The sequence below is a fragment of the Stegostoma tigrinum genome, chromosome 36 (genome assembly GCF_030684315.1).
Source record: "Stegostoma tigrinum isolate sSteTig4 chromosome 36, sSteTig4.hap1, whole genome shotgun sequence".
Taxonomy (NCBI): Eukaryota; Metazoa; Chordata; class Chondrichthyes; order Orectolobiformes; family Stegostomatidae; genus Stegostoma; species Stegostoma tigrinum.
In genome coordinates this window covers 5,220,572-5,236,823 of record NC_081389.1, presented here as the reverse complement: position 1 = coordinate 5,236,823, position 16,252 = coordinate 5,220,572, and the positions used below count along the sequence as shown (strand labels likewise).

Here is a 16,252-nt window from a genome sequence, read left to right as displayed (position 1 = left end):
TGCAAGGGAAGTGGGAGGGAGATTGCAGGAGAGGTGGGATGGAAAAGTTCAAGGTATGGGAGAAAATCTGCAAGCAGTAAGCTGTAAGGGGTAGGGAGAGAGGGAGAGGCTGGAAAGGAAAGAGGGTAGCGTTGGAGACTGCAAAACAGAGAAAACAGTTGTAATCCTGCCAACAAAGGAACATGCAGCTGACTTAGAACTAGGAAACGTTAGCATTGTTGAAGTAAATGAATTCATTGCAAATGGGTATGGAATATCTAGCGTAAGGCTACATTTGTTTTATGGGGAAACATGTAGTAGATGCGATTGTATTGCACATTGTGTATTCTTTAAAAATATTCAATGAGCCAGCTTCTCCTATTCTCTCGAGGAAGATAATTCCAAAGATCCACAACCTGGGGAAAAAAAATCATTTCCATCTCAAATGGAGACTTCTTATTTTTAAACCATGACTCTTTTCAGATGGTTACATTCAGGCCTCCATCTTCTGTATTTATACTGAAGAGACAAAGCAAATCCAAATTAAGGCTAAATTCTGGTGCCACATCAACCATAGCCCCATTCTCCAGGAGCAAACCTCCAGATATTTTTTACTGGTCAATCAGCTTCTTCCAACAGGTTGGTCTGAGATCTGGAATTTGATGATAAATCCTGGGCATGGAACCTTCTCTTGATGTGAGGAAGTAGCTGTAGTTGAATAGCATGTTTACAATTGCAGCATGTCCTTAAGTACTTTACAGTTGACTATGTACTTTTGAGGTGCCATCCACAGTTGTAATGAACCACAGTTTGAAATAACATACTATTGAACCAGTGCAGTGATTTGATTCAGCTTGGTTTATCGGCCTTTGGGTAAATATTATTCAAAGTACAGACCACTTACACAATGAATAAATAAAGTTTTGAGTTTCTCAGCAGCTTTTTAATTGAAGTTTTTGTGCAATAAATTAACCTGCCCAAGCAGTTGGGTTGATAGCCATGTAACAACCAAACACTGCCACTGGAAGGATACCATTGCAAAGCAACAAGGAACTAATTACGAATTAAACACAGTGAACTGCATAAAGAACAGGGTGCCTCTGTCTCTCTCACACTCTTTGTTGAGGAAGACGGGGAAATCAGGATTTCATACCCATCAGTATTTTGGCGTTATCTCATTGCTGTGTGTAATTCTAGTGAATTTTAACCACTTTTTCAGGAAATGCTAGAGGTATGATGGAGTGAAATCTTTGGGAGGAATGGGGTACAGGCACAATTCCTTATCCTACATGATGAATGATAAACAGAGAGCAAAGCTCCTGTGAGGCCAGCAGTGTTAGAAACAGGAGTATGTGGCTGCAAGCAAACTGGTTCTGACCAAATTCATTGAGCAACATGAAGGAAGGGGAAGTGTGAAATCTCCAGGCAGATCATACATGGAACCCATGATATTAAGGAAAGGAATGGCTATGGATATTTCTCACATTTAAATTTGTGGGGCGGGATGTGCACAGATTTTTCACCCACACTGTTACCTCATACATAACATTCTGAAAACAGATCTCTGTATGGTCTCTTTCTCCCTCAGCATGTGGATAGGTGAAAGATGAAGATCACATAAACACAACACACACATACTTTCCCTTACAGATGTTCTCGGTCAAAACCTGAATATTAGAGCCAGGCTGTTACACAGTTAAATCAGGGAAATACCTTTTACCCACGCTTAGTTCTATTCCCTCATTAGAGTGAGAGAGAGAAAAATGACTGCTGGTGAGTTAACCTGCAGGTCACCACACCTCAGCCAAGGTGTGACGTTGAGAAACAGATTGAACCTGTGCTTGTTGACAATACTCTACATTGCAAACCAACCAACTGAACTGACCAACTCCACAGAAAAAGACACAGACACAAGTCAGAAACTCCCTTCCTCTGGGAACACTGTAGGTTTTGTGAACTGGAAATTTTAAAGACTGAGACAGCATTGGATTTTTGTTAAGCAAAGCCCTCAGGAATTTCTAAAAGCAAAGTTGGTGATATAGATCTGATCCAATGGTGCAGTGGGCATGGGAAGCTGAATTACCTTCTATTCCAAACATTGCTTCCTCGACACAGAACTCTGGATGATGAAAAGTGAATGATGAAGTAATTAAAAGAAGTCTTGTATATCTTCTTCATATGTATTTTTGAGAAAACAAGAAGGGAAATAGAGGAAAAGGGCACAAATCGCATTGCCCATCAACTGAATTGAATCAAGTCAGACAGTGAAAACCACATGGGCTGAATGGACTGTTTCTGTGCAGTGTCATTCCATGATTCCGTGATAAGGCACAATGAGTCCGTTCTGAGAACATTGAAGGATATGAGAAGCAAATCACAAATTTGTTTCTTTTGCAAATGGAATTTGAAACATATCTCAAGTGGCCAGCACTCCATTTTAACTTGCCGTTGTTTTTATAATGATCAGCTTTGTGCAGTTAAAATTGTAGTTTCCAAAAAGCCTTATTAGTCAAGTGCTTAAAGATTTTACCCAGAGAGGTGTTATGGTTGCACATTTTCTGTTTCAGCATAAATTAAATGTAATTTAAAAAGTGTAAGAAAATAGAATAAACATTTTCAGTCTTGTACCAAGGATGGATGAGAATAGTTCCATAGAATCCCTACAGTGTGGAAACAGGCCCCTCGGCCCAACTAGTCCACAAAGACCCTCAGAGCATCCCACCCAGACACATCCCCCTTTAACCCGCCTAACCCACACATCCCTGAACATTATGGGTGATTTCGCATGGCCAATCCACCCAGCCTGCACAGCTCTGGAATGTTGAAGGAAATAGTATGGGATCCTTTTTCAAATAGTGGTATAGGATGTTCTGTACACAACTATCTCTAAATTATTATTACATTCATCCACATTTTCAATGGGAATGGTCTATGCAGAGGTATCCAAAATGTTGATGTCTGGTGTGTAGTATGTGAGAGTCTGTGTTTTTGTCACTTTTTGTGTGACTGTGTTTCTCATTTTCAGTCCACACAATTGGCTAACAACAATGTGAAAGGGAGAGCCAAATGTGTTAAGGCAAAGCCTCAATCAGCAAGTGTTCTGGTGAATGTCCTTGTGGTAATATTTTGAAATTGTGTCACTTGTGGTTCCAAATTAAAGCTTCAACGGCAGTTGGAGAAAGTTTAGCCTCCACGGACACACAGTGTGTAGATCCATCAGCATATACTCTGGCACTCATGAACGAAACTCCCAAACGTAGGAGAATAGGTCCACAGGTTTGATGATACCTCAACACTGTTGAAGGTTAATGGTGGAAACTATTACCAAAAAAACCTGAAATGAAGCTCATGGGTTTCTAATTATATCATATTTCCACCAAGTCCTACAGATAAGTCAGTGCAATAAGTAGCACTCCGTATTCCTTTGGATCAACTGGGAGGGACAAGAGGGGTCCCCTGATACGGAGGCAATCCAGAGTGTCCATAAATTTTGCCCAAATTTATGTCCTAGTGAGAACACCCCAATTTCATTTCCAAGTATTAACACAACCTGGGAGGCAGCAGTTACGAAGTTTAACATAGAGTTCATGTCCATGTGGATTTCTTAAGTTGCACTTACAAACGCTGCAGCACAATCAGAGGTGGAAGATTCCAATTACAGTGTGATATTTACAAACAAAGGCAGATGAATTGACAGTACAGATTAAAAGATAAAAAGATGTCACTCTAAAATGATGACTGAACTGAATGACTTGATCCAATGAATGTCTTTCAGTAGGCCCACTTCAGCTAAAGATTTTGGCACCTTGGCAAAACATCAGAAATGATTAAATATTTTACTAAAAATATTGATTGGAATTTTTTGGCTAATTTAAGCTCTCATTGGAAACCTATTTAAAATTATTTAAAATTTAAAACCCATTTTGAAACTGTACAGGTATTTCTCCTATATCACAATAGTTGCGTTCTTGTGTGACCTTGCACTCTAGAAAATTGCTTTGTAAAACCACATTAAGGGGAAATTGCTATCGAAAAATCACTATACTGTACAATAGAAAATTCACGTTATCCAAACCGTGCCTACTATTCAATCACATTACAGCTAATTTGCGTTAACGAAACACACGTTATAGCAGAAACACCTGTATGATCCTTGGCTCCTTCATGCCAAACAATTCATTGGCCAATAGGAGCCACATGACTGTTTTTATTGTCAGTAAAAGTGATTACTATAATCCTTTTTCCTTTATTTCTAATTATTTCATGGAATGAGAATTCCTGGCAAGGTCAGTATTTGCTGCAATACATGATTGTCTTAAATATAGTGGCTTAATTGTCTCCAAATCAGTAATCTAATAGTTCAGGTTTATTTTCTTTACTCCGTCTGGGATGTGGACATCACTGGCTCTAAATTTCCTTGAACTGAGTGTTTTTAGGCCATTTCAGAGGGCAGTTAAGAGTCAATCACACTACTGTGGGTCAGTTCATGCAAGGAATGCAGATTTTCTTCCCTAAAGGACATAGCAAATCAGTTGGGTTTTTATGATAATTGACGTTAATTTCATAGTCACTGACACTAGCTTTCAATTTCAGACTTTAAAATTGAATTTACATTTCACCAGCTGCTGTAGTGGGATTTCAGCCCATGACACCAGAGCATTAGCCTGGGTCTCTGGGTTACTGATCTAAAATGTCACTTTACCAACATCTCCTTTTTGACCTCTCTCAGCTCCAAGCACAAATCCTGTCCACGGCCATTTGAAACAATTGCCTTCAGTCTCCATGCAAACAGTTCCTCGACATCTGGTTCCAACACCCCTCTACTCACACTTGGAGTATCATTTATCATCCTGCCTCAATGCTGGGCTCTCTCCCTTAGATCTAAATTTGAGGGGTGAGTGCTTCCCTTCTCAAAGCAGTTCAGATGGCTGCTGACGATCAGCTACCCAAATAGGCACCAAGGATACAAGCAAAATACTACAGATATTGAAATCTCAGACCAACACAAGGAATGCAATCAAACTCAGCAAGTCTGGTCCATCTGTGAAGGGAGAAACAGACTTAATGTTTCGGCTCCAGTATGTCTCTTGTAGTTTGACAAAGGACGTATTTCAGAGACAAAGCACGTATCTAAATAAAAAGCAAAAGAACTGCAGATGTAGTAAATCAGGAACGCAAACAGAAGTTGCTGGAAAAGCTCAGCAGATCTGGCAGCATCTGTGAAGAAAAAAATCAGTGTTAATGTTTTGTTCTGAGGAAGGGTCACCAGACCTAAAATGTCAACTTTGATCTTTTCTTCAGAGATGCTGCCAGATTTGCTGAGCTTTTCCAGCAACTTCTGTTTGTGTATCCACAATACAACACCATTTCGTGTCTCAGTACAAGCCCAGTACTTGCTTCACTGGCTGCTGCCAGGGGAGAATAGTAAGGAATTCTCAAAGGGAATGGAGAAATATTTGTCTCCATGAACATGTCTTCCATAATTGTGGCAACGTTTTTCAAAGTTATGACCACGAAAAGCATTTAAAAAATCTTTGCCTGCAAACTGGAAAATATTGATTCTTACAATGTCATGGTGTATTTTATGGTTGTCAGGCAAACTCCTAGCTCATGAGATTGAGGTGCTATATTTTGTTTGCTGATGGTTTAGATACAGTTTAATATATATCAGGCAACAATTTTCTATTGGAGATCAACCCAGTAGATTGAATCTCATTGTTAAGGTGAAACCAGTGCAGGAGATCAGGTAAGCATCAGGTAACGACAGAGTCATTAAAAGGCTGATCAAAAGAGGAAAGTGTTAATGGAGAAGAGAGAGACAGAGTGGTTTAGAGATAGAATTCCAAAAGAGGTAAACATAAGTGATGAAAATCCATTGAGTAAAACATTGACATTTGAAACAGAAATGGGGAAAATGTTCGATTCAGGGGCCCTGATAACCAATAAGAATTGAAACAGCATCAGATTTTTCAGTGGAGTGTGGCAGGGCAAAGGGCTGGTTGCTCAACTTTTAGAAGTCAACTTATTGTCATCCTTCAGCAAGTTAATCAGGATCTCATCACACACAACACTTAAGAAAGAATACTATTTCACTGAAAGCAGTTAGAGAAAGAACCATTCAATTGATTCCTGCAATGAAGGAGTTGTCTTGTGACGAAATACTGGACAGATTGGGCCTGTAGTCATTGAAGTTTAGCAAAATGAAAGGTGATCCTATTGAAACCTAGGTTTCTGAAGGACCTTGACAGGGTGGATTTCAAATGGACTTTTCCCCATATGGTGGAGATTGGAACTAGAGGACACAAGTTGAAAATTAGGAATTTTCATCTCCATGGAGCAGTGGGAGGCTAGGTCTTTGAGTTTGTCTGGAACTGCATTTCATGTTTGATTGACAAGGGAATCAGTGATTATTGGGTGGGAGGAGACAGGAAAGTGACGTTGAGGCCACAATCACATCAACCATGATTATAGAGAATAATGGAACAGGCTCAAAGAACCAAATACTCCCCTCCTGCTCCTTATTGTTTTGGATATTGGAGAAGGTTCTGTCCTAACTAAGTTTCAGTTCGGCTGTATCTCCTACAGCCAGTGTCTTCTTGAGTGGGTGCGCTGTCAGGGGTTGTTGAGGATGCAAGAGCTGAGCAAGAGGCAACTCCCAAACCCCAAGCCCACCATGTCAGACTGAGATATATGAGCTTCATCACTGGGTCATTGCCTGCATTATGTCTTTCACCATCATCGTGCCAATCACCATCTTCTCACAGTTAATCGTTAGCTGAGCAGCTCCATCTTCTTTGGCTACCAGTGTAACGAGAACCAAAGCACCACCACTGATTGTTCGAGCAGCGAACCTATGAGGAAAGAAGAGACAAGGCAAAACAGCTTACTTAAAGGACGTTTCATAGCACATCAAAGATCCCCAACAAATTAGCAAGACTGATCATGTTCAATTAGAAAGAACTGCATTTATGTTTAAACACAAGATTACTAAGCGTGATTAAAGTTTCAGGTTTTAAATAACCTCTGCTTCTGCTCTCGGCCAGGGAGCTCTGGGTAGTTGAGATAACAAAGTGTGGAGCTGGATGAGCACAGCAGGCCGAGCAGCATCTTAGGAGCACAAAAGCTGACGTTTCGGGCCTAGGCCCTTCATCTGAAAAGGGGGAGGGGGAGAGGGTTCTGAAATAAATAGGGAGAGAGGGGGAAGCAGATCGGAGATGGATAGAGGAGAAGGTAGGTGGAGAGGAGACAGACAGGTCAAAGAGGCGGGGATGGAGCCAGTAAAGGTGAGTGTAGGTGGGGAGGTAGGGAGGGGATAGGTCAGTCCGGGGAGGACGGATAGGTCAAGGGGGTGGGATGAGGTTAGTAGGTAGGAGATGGGGGTGTGGCTTGAAGTGGGAGGAAGGGATAGGTCAGAGGGAGGAAGAACAGGTTAGGGAGGCGGGTCGAGCTGGGCTGTTTTTGGGATGCACTGGGGGGAGGGGAGATTTTGAAGCTTGTGAAATCCATGTTGATACCATTGGGCTGCAGGGTTCCCAAGCAGAATATGAGTTAATGTTCCTGCAACCTTCAGGTGGCATTGTTGTGGCACTGCAGGAGGCCCAGGGTGGACATGTCATCTAAGGAATGGGAGGGGGAGTTGAAATGGTTCACCACTGGGAGGTGCAGTTCTTTATTGCGAACTGAACATATGTGTTCTGCAAAGCGGTCCCCAAGCCTCTGCTTGGTTTCCCCGAAGTAGAGGAGGCCACAATGGGTACAGTGGATGCAGTATACCACATTGGCAGATGTGCAGGTGAACATCTGTTTGATGTGGAAAGTCTTCTTGGGGCCTGGGATGGGGGTGAGTGAGGAGGTGTGGGGGCAAGTGTAACAGTTCCTGCGGTTGCAGGGCAAAGTGCTGGATGTTGTGGGGTTGGAGGAGAGTGTGGAGCAAACAAGGGACAAGTCATGGAGAGAGTGGTCTCTCCGGAAAGTAGGCAAGGGTAGGGATGGAAAATTGTCTTTGGTGGTGGGGTCCAATTGCAGATGGCGGAAGTGTCAGAGGATGATGCGTTGGGCGGAAGTGTCGGAGGATGATGCGTTGGGCGGAAGTGTCGGAGGATGATGTGTTGGGCGGAAGTGTCGGAGGATGATGCGTTGGGCAGAAGTGTCGGAGGATGATGCGTTGGGCGGAAGTGTCAGACACCCCTCACCTTCCTGGACCTCTCTGTCTCCATCTCAAGAAACTACTTAGAAACTGATATTTATTTCAATCCTATCAGAGCTATCTAGAATACACCTCCTCCCACCCACCTTCCTGCAAAAATTTCATCCCCTATTCCCAATTCCTTCGCCTCCGCTGCATCTGCTCCCAGGATGAGGCATTCCACTCCTGTACATCTCAGATGTCCTTGTTTTTCAAGGACCGCAACTTCCACCCGCAGTGATCAAGAACGCCCTCGACCGTGTCTCCCGCATTTCCTGCAACTCATCCCTCATACCCATCCCTGCAATAACCGCCAAAAGAGAATCCCCCTTGTCCTCACATACCACCCCACCAACTTCCGGATCCAACGTATCATCCTCCGACACTTCCGCCATCTGCAATCTGACTCCATTTTTCCATCCCCACCCTTGTCTGCTTTCTGGAGGGATCACTCCACACTCCTCCAACCCCACCACACCCGGCACTTTCCCTGCAATTGCAGGAAGTGCTACACTTGCCGCCACACCTCCTCACTCACCTCCATCCCAGGCCCCAAGAAGACTTTCCACGTCAAGCAGAGGTTCACCTGCACATCTGCCAATGTGGTATACTGCATCTGCTGTACCCGTTGTGGCCTCCTCTACATTGGGGAAACCAAGCGGAGGCTTGGGGACCGCTTTGCAGAACACCTGTGTTCGGTTTGCAATGAACAACTACACCTCCCAGTTGCGAACCATTTCAACTTCCCCTCCCATTCCTTAGACGACATGTCCATCCTGGGCCTCCTGCAGCGCCACAATGATACCACTCGAAGGTTGCAGGAACAGCAACTCATATTCTGCTTGGGAACCCTGCAGCCCAATGGTATCAACATGGATTTCACAAGCTTCAAAATCTCCCCTCCCCCTACTGCATCCCAAAACCAGCCCAGCTCATCCCCACCTCCCTAACCTGTTCTTCCTCCCTCTCACCTATCCCCTCCTTCCACCTCAAGCCCCACCTCCATCTCCTACCTACTAAACTCATCCTGCCCCCTTGACCTGTCTGTCCTCCCCAGACTGACCTATCCCCTCCCTACCTCCCCACCTACACTCACCTTTACTGGTTCCATCCCCGCCTCTTTAACTCATCTGTCTCCTCTCCACCTGTCCTCTATCCATCTTTGATCTGCCTCCCCCTCTCTCCCTATTTATTTCAGAACCCTCTCCCCTTCCCCCTATTCTGATGAAGGGTCTAGGCCTGATATGTCAACTTTTGTGCTCCTAAGATGCTGCTTGGCCTGCTGTGCTCATCCAGCTCCACACTGTGTTATCTCAGATTCTCCAGCATCTGTAGTTCCCATTATTTCTAACACTGGGAACTTTGTTGTTTAGAACACAGGAGGCTGTTCAGCCCACTGTGGCTGTGCTGAACCTTTGTAATGCTAACCCTGCACCCTTCTTTACCATAATTATTTAAACAGTGTCTCTTAAGATTAATACCTCAACCACTCTCTCTAGCAAAATTATATCTTGCAGTTCAACACAAACTCTAACCAGAAAACTTAATTAATGCTTTTCACTTGAGTTTGGCAGGGAGCTAAGTTCTTAGACAGACCAGAGCTTACTTCATGAATCCTTCAAGGACAGACAATAATTTATGCCTGCCATTTCAGTGAACCCTATTTGCACTGTGGGAATAGTTAACAGTCCTAAATTATTGGTCTCACATTTCTGTGACAGTCTGAGTTTTGGTCCAATTGTCTTTGCACATGGGATTTCCAAACAGGCTGTGACTGGTGGTACCACTGGTAGTTCTCTTTTAACATTGCCCTACATTATTATCACTTCAAAGATGTTTTTAATCTTTTGGGCCTACTTCTTCGAGTTATGTTGGTATTTCTGGTTTCTGGTTGGTATTTCTAGTCATGCATGGAATCTTCTGCCATTGGGACCTGACTACAAACCCTGATCCTAATTTAGCAGGGAGTGAGTATGAAAAAACCATAAGACACAGACAAGAGGGTCAACAGGAAAAGCTCAGCACAACTTCTGGATTTTCAATCGTTTGCATTGGCTTCAGGTAGACAACAGTAAATTCATTAACAGGTAAATTAAGACTCAGATGTTAAAATGATTTTTGCGAAAGAATCTATGGTGATATCTCACCAGTATCACCAGCTATTTTTAACACAATGTCATGGAGATAAAATTACAACAATCTCTTCTTTTTGCTTCATTTTTTCTTTTGTTTTCTGATTTATCATTTGTGATGTCTTTTTTGTGTCTTCGGCCCAACCATCATCAGCTGCTTCATCAATGACCTTCCTTCCATCATAAGGTCAGAAGTGGGGATCTTCGCTGATGATTGCACAATATTTAGCACCATTTCTGACTCCTCAGATAATGAAGCAGTCCGTGTTCACATGCAACAAGATCTGGACAATATCCAGGCTTGGGCTGGCAAGTGACAAGTGACATTCACGCCACACAAATGCCAGGCTATGACAATGAGAGACAATCTGACCTCTGCCCCTTGACATTCAATGGTGTTACCATCACTGAACCCTCCACTATCAACATCCTGAGAGGGGGGGGGGGGTTATCATTGACCAGAAACTCAAATGGACTCACCACATAAACACAGTGGCTACAAGAGCAGGTCAGAAGCTAGGAATACTGCAGCAAGTAACGCACCTCCTGAGTCCTCAAAGCTGGTCCACCATCTACAAGTCAGGAGTGTGATGGAATACTCCCCACTTGCCTGCACAAGTGCAGCCCCAACAACACTCAAGAAGATTGACACCATCCTAGACAGAGCAGCCCACTTGATTGGCACTACATTCACAAGCATCCACTCCCTCCACCACTGACGCTCAGTAGCAGCAGTGTGTACTATTTATAAGATGCACTGCAGAAATTCATCAAAGATCCTCAGATAGCACCTTCCAAACCCACGACCACTTCCATCTAGAACGGTAAGTTCACCGTACATGGGAACACCACCACTTTCGAGGTCCCCTCCAAGCCACTCACCATCCTGACTTGGAAATATATCGCCACTCCCTCACTGTCACTGGAATTACCTTCCCTAATGGCATTGTGGATCAATCTACAGCTGGTGGAGTGCAGTAGTTAGAGAAGGCAGCTCATCACCACCTTCTCAAGGGCAACTAGGGATGGGTAAGAAATACTGGCTGGCCAGCAACATCTCACAAATGAATAGAAAAAAAAATCCACAAAGTCACACTGCAGGCTAAGCCCCCACAGACTGATCAAGAGAACTAGGCAGGCAGTGCAGGAATCTCCTGCGGATATTCAACTGCAAAACAGACATACACTTCAGACACAATTGAAAGGGCTGACATCTCAAGGGGAAGCAACAACAGCTAAATAGTGCACCACAACTGGCTCTGCTGCACAAGGGAGAAGTAAGAGGTTTGGGAATACAATAGACATAGTGGATTCAATATTAAGAGAATAAGCAGATGATTCTGTAGAAGAAAAGGAAACTTAAGGATGGTATATTGCCTCCCTGGTATTAGGGTCAAATATGTTTTAGACATATAGAGAATTCTGGAGGGGAGGATGCACAGTCAGTCATCAATGGCACACATTGGTATAAAGAACATAGATTTTAAAAAAAGAATCAGGACCAAAAAGCAGAATATAGGCAGTCAGGAACTAAGTCGGAAAGTAGGACTTCAAAGGTAGAGATACCAGTGGCCAGTGCTAGTCTGAGTAGAAATAGCAGGATATATCATATGAATACATGGCTGCAGAGATGATGCAAGAGGGAGAGTTTCAGATTTCTTGGGCATTGGGACCAGTTCAGGTGAGGTTGGATCAGTACGAACTGGCCAAGTTACACTCCAATGGGGAGGGTATTCGGAACGTATGCAAGGAGTTAGAGGAAGGGAAATGAAGTCTTTGAAAAGACAGAAAGGAGAATAAGAAAAGCGATAGGCAGAGAAATCAAGGGCAAGGATCAAAAAGGGCTACAGTGAAAAGCAATGGAAATGTGACAAGTAATGTTGAAAAGACATGCCCTAAGGCTATAGGTCTTAATTCACTGAGCATTCACCATAAAATGGATGAATTAATTGTGCAAATAAATGAAAACTGGTATGATATAGTCAGGATCATGGAGACATGCTAAAGGGTGACCAGAGAAGGGAACTGAATATCCAAGGTTATTCAGTATTTTGGGGAGACAGACAGAAAGGATAAGCTAATGGGGTAGCATTGCTGGTTAAAGAAGAAACTAATGAAGAAGAATATTAACTCCAATGACACGAAGTCTGTATAAGTAGAGTTGGGAAATTAGAGACGCATGCAATAAAGGAAAATTTGCAATCATGGGTGACTTTAACCTACATTTAAATTGGATAAATATCATAGGGGATTTGTTCCAGGAATGTGCACTTCACGGTTTTCTGGACTAATATGTTGGGGAACCAATGATAGATCAGACCATCCTAGACTGGGTATTATGTAGAGAAAGGAATATTGGCAATCTAACTGTGCAAGACCCCTTAGGGATGAGTGATCATAATTTGTTTGAATTTTTCATTAAGATGGACAGTGAATTGATTGAATCTGAGATAGAAGTCCTGCATCTAAATAAAGGAAACTACAATGGTATGAAGTGCAGGTTGGCCAAGACAGACTGAAGAACCAGAGTCTAGAGGTGTGAGGCTAGAAAAGCACAGCAGGCCAGACAGCAACCAAGGAGCAGGTAACTCAACATTTTGGGCTGAAACCCTTCGTAGACTGGAGGATGTTACTTGAAGGGATGACTGTGGAAAGGCAACAGCAAACATTCAAACGTGCATAGGTTAATTTCCACAGACTCAAACAGTGGGAACAATTTCAAATTCAAAGGGAAACAAAGGATTGGTTAAGGAAGGGAAAACAGAATAAGAGAGTAGTTTGCGGGGAACATAAAACACTGACTGTAGAAGTTATCAATGGGTAGAGAAAATGATTGGTGAAGACAATTGTAACAAAAACAGGAAAGTAGATTATTATCTGAATGACTATAAACTGAGAAACAGGAATGTACACTGAGACCTAGGTGTCCTCATACACCAATCACTGAAGATAAACATATGTGTGCAGTGGGAGGCGAATGTTATGTTGGTCTTTATAGTGAGACCATTTGAGTACAGGAGCAGGCATGCGTTGATGCAATTATACAAGGCAGTGGTGAAACAACACCTGGAATTTTGTGTGCAGTGTTGGTCTCCTTATCTGGGGAAAGATGTTACTGCTAAAGAGAGAGTGCAGTGAAGGTTTACAGACCGATTCCTAGGTTAGCTGGACTGAGGTATGAGAGCTTGAATTAGTTAGGATTATATTCACTGAAGTTTAGAAGAATGAGAGGGAACTTTAGAAGCCTATGAAATTCTAATAGGACTTGAAAGAGTAGATACAGGAAGGATGTTCCCAATGGCAGGGTGGGGTGGTCACCCAGGGATCACAGTGTAGGGATACAGTGTAATCCTTTTAGGACTCAGATGAGGAGAGCTTCCTTCACAAGGGAGTGGTAAACCTGTGGAATTTGCTAACACAAAAAGCAGTCGAGGCCAAATTGTCGATTTCAGGAAGAATTCAATATAGTACTTAGGTTTAATTGGTTAACTCAGGATTAAATGGATCAAAGGATATGGGAGAAAAGCAGGAAAAGGCTACTGAATTGGATGATCAGCTGTGATCATAACGAATGTTGGAGCAGACTTGAAGAGCTGAATGTCCTCCTGCTCCTATTTTCTATGGTTTTATGTTTTATATGAGTGAATATTCGAGCTGCTTTGGGATAGAACTGCATCCTTCATTAACAACTTGAGTCCTTCTGTATATTCAAACTTTGGATAAAGTTTTCAAATAAATGTGAATTTTATAATGTTTCTGTTATATTCAGTGATTTATTTTGTTCTGCAAGTTATTACTGCTAGGAATGCATAGTGCTGCACGATATTAGAACTTGGTTTTTCTGGGCAAGAATATGTCCAAAGGAATCTAACTCTGACATAAACACTAATTCCTATGGGAATCCATGACACCCTAAAGCTGAGCTTCTCAGAAATGGAACCACAATGTTATTGAGGATTACCTGAACTTACGTCAACCATAACTATGCCAGTACTATGTGAGACAGCAAGACTGTATTGTTGGCAGCACGAAACATTTATGTTGCCAAAGGAGAGACAGGTTACTTAAGCTTTTCTTCTTGCACATATTAGGACAAATGCAAGAATGCCAAATTTCAAATGGTCACAAAAAACTTACGTTCCACAAGAAAAAGGTGCTGTTGTATTGTTACAACATAATCTACAGAAAGAGTACTGTGCACTGTCATCTCACACACACATGCAGCTTGTTAATTTTCAACTATGTGCAACAATGTACATTCGACACACATCCCCGGCTTTCTGGCAACGATACGCCCCACACAGCTGCTGACTAACAGAAATCCAGATGTTGGTTGAAACCACGCATACTGCAACTCGCTCATGACTCCAAGGAGACCTGTTCAATGTACACACTTTCCATCTTCCATCTTAGCAATCCACAAGAAGCAAATTTCTTGATCAAGATCCACCAGATGACAGCCTTTGCAGCAAGTACTGGATAACAGAGGACATCATTAACAAGTTCCTTGCAGTAAGCTCTAACTGTTGAAAGGCCATCAGTACAAACCCCTCTTGCACTTGTGGAAAGAAACAAACAATGCTGCATGTTACCAAGGAGAGCCCTTCTACAGACTGAGCGATGAACTAAACACCTTAAACTCAGCAAATTGTTTTGGGAATTTGCATTCTCTGAATAAATAACATTGCTTCTCTGCTGTTTTTCCAAGGCAATGTCATGCCCAGTCAGAAACAATGTAGCAACCAAATGGCATGCTGATCTTCTTCGTAGAAATTGTTGCAATAATCTTAGGTTTGACATTAACTATCTCTCAGTCCACTTAAACTACTTTTCTTGGAGAAAGGTTTCATCAATCCAGGCCCCTACCATTTACCTGTACTCATTATCCAGCCCACATGGCACTCGCCCAAGGTTGGCTGTAGACAACACCTTCTGGACAATGGCTTGGTCACTCCGGCATTTCTCTGGGAGGGTCAGTTTCTCCTTGATTTCATTCATTCCCATCAATTTTCCTAAGTCACAGAGAGAGATAGATTAAACTACATTTAGAATGCCTCTATACCCCACCCATTCCTGAACAAAATACCAATGTTTTCCCTGTGAGGAAACAAAATCAATGAAATTCACGTTGCTCTAGATGAAGCTGAAATTCCTTGCCATACATTGAAAGACTGAGGGGACATTTGCTTTGACATGTGCAACCTGTTGCGTCATGTATAATTCCTTGGTTGACGGCATAACCAGGATTGGGAATCAACACGATTTTGTTATTCTCAAGAAAAGCTTGGGAGCATCAGTGTATTCTTTAGCTATGGAGGAATTGTGAAGATCCAATGGGGTAATGCAGTTGCAGCATGAAGCATGGGCATCTTGATTAGATCTAAAGTTTAAACAGCACCAGGTTTTCAACAAAGTCTCAACACAGGAAAACGCTTGCTTTCAATTTTGGGCAGAAGAGTAATCCTATTTGACATGTTTGATTAGTTTTTCTGCTGTGTGGGTTGTTGGATAGCACTACTACTGGGGAAATGGGCCAGAGGAATGGTTTGGAATCCCTGAATGTGGGATGCCACCCATATAAGGGACATCAGAGTAGCCTCCAGGAATTGGGCCTCTGTCTTTGCAGCTTCTCGATTTTCCTTTCATTGCCAGACACCTCTCCCTGTGCCTTACCTGGCAGTAAGCACACAGATCTTAGACCGTGTTCCATTACTCAGTGCTGGGCCTTTCATCTGGCTATGCCACTACTCCTTCCCCTCTGATCACAGCTTGTTGAACAATGGAGACAGAATTAATGGCTGGCTACCAGAACAGCCTGTGAATTCTCATAACTGCAGTCACATGTTTCTGTACCAGTAGTTGTTGGGTCAGGTTCTGCTGACCAATGTAATTAGCCAATTGATTGGCACGGTATTTTTCTTGGTTTGAGAGAATCTGACTTTCAGATGGTAAAAAA

General features: G+C 42.7%; 1 protein-coding gene across 7 annotated transcripts in view; it reads right to left on the bottom strand.

The window, feature by feature from the left end:
• Nucleotides 1-900: 900 nt before the first annotated feature.
• Nucleotides 901-16,252, bottom strand: part of LOC125446744 (AP-3 complex subunit beta-2) — a 199,705-nt gene continuing 184,353 nt past the window's right edge. For all 7 annotated transcript variants that reach the window (XM_059640069.1, XM_059640072.1, XM_059640070.1 and 4 more), the window contains 2 exons: nucleotides 15,170-15,308; nucleotides 901-6,830 (listed from right to left, as the gene is read on the bottom strand). In XM_059640069.1, the coding sequence (XP_059496052.1) occupies nucleotides 6,680-6,830; nucleotides 15,170-15,308 (290 nt within the window). In that variant the 3' untranslated portion in view covers nucleotides 901-6,679. The remainder of the gene's footprint in view (nucleotides 6,831-15,169; nucleotides 15,309-16,252) is intronic.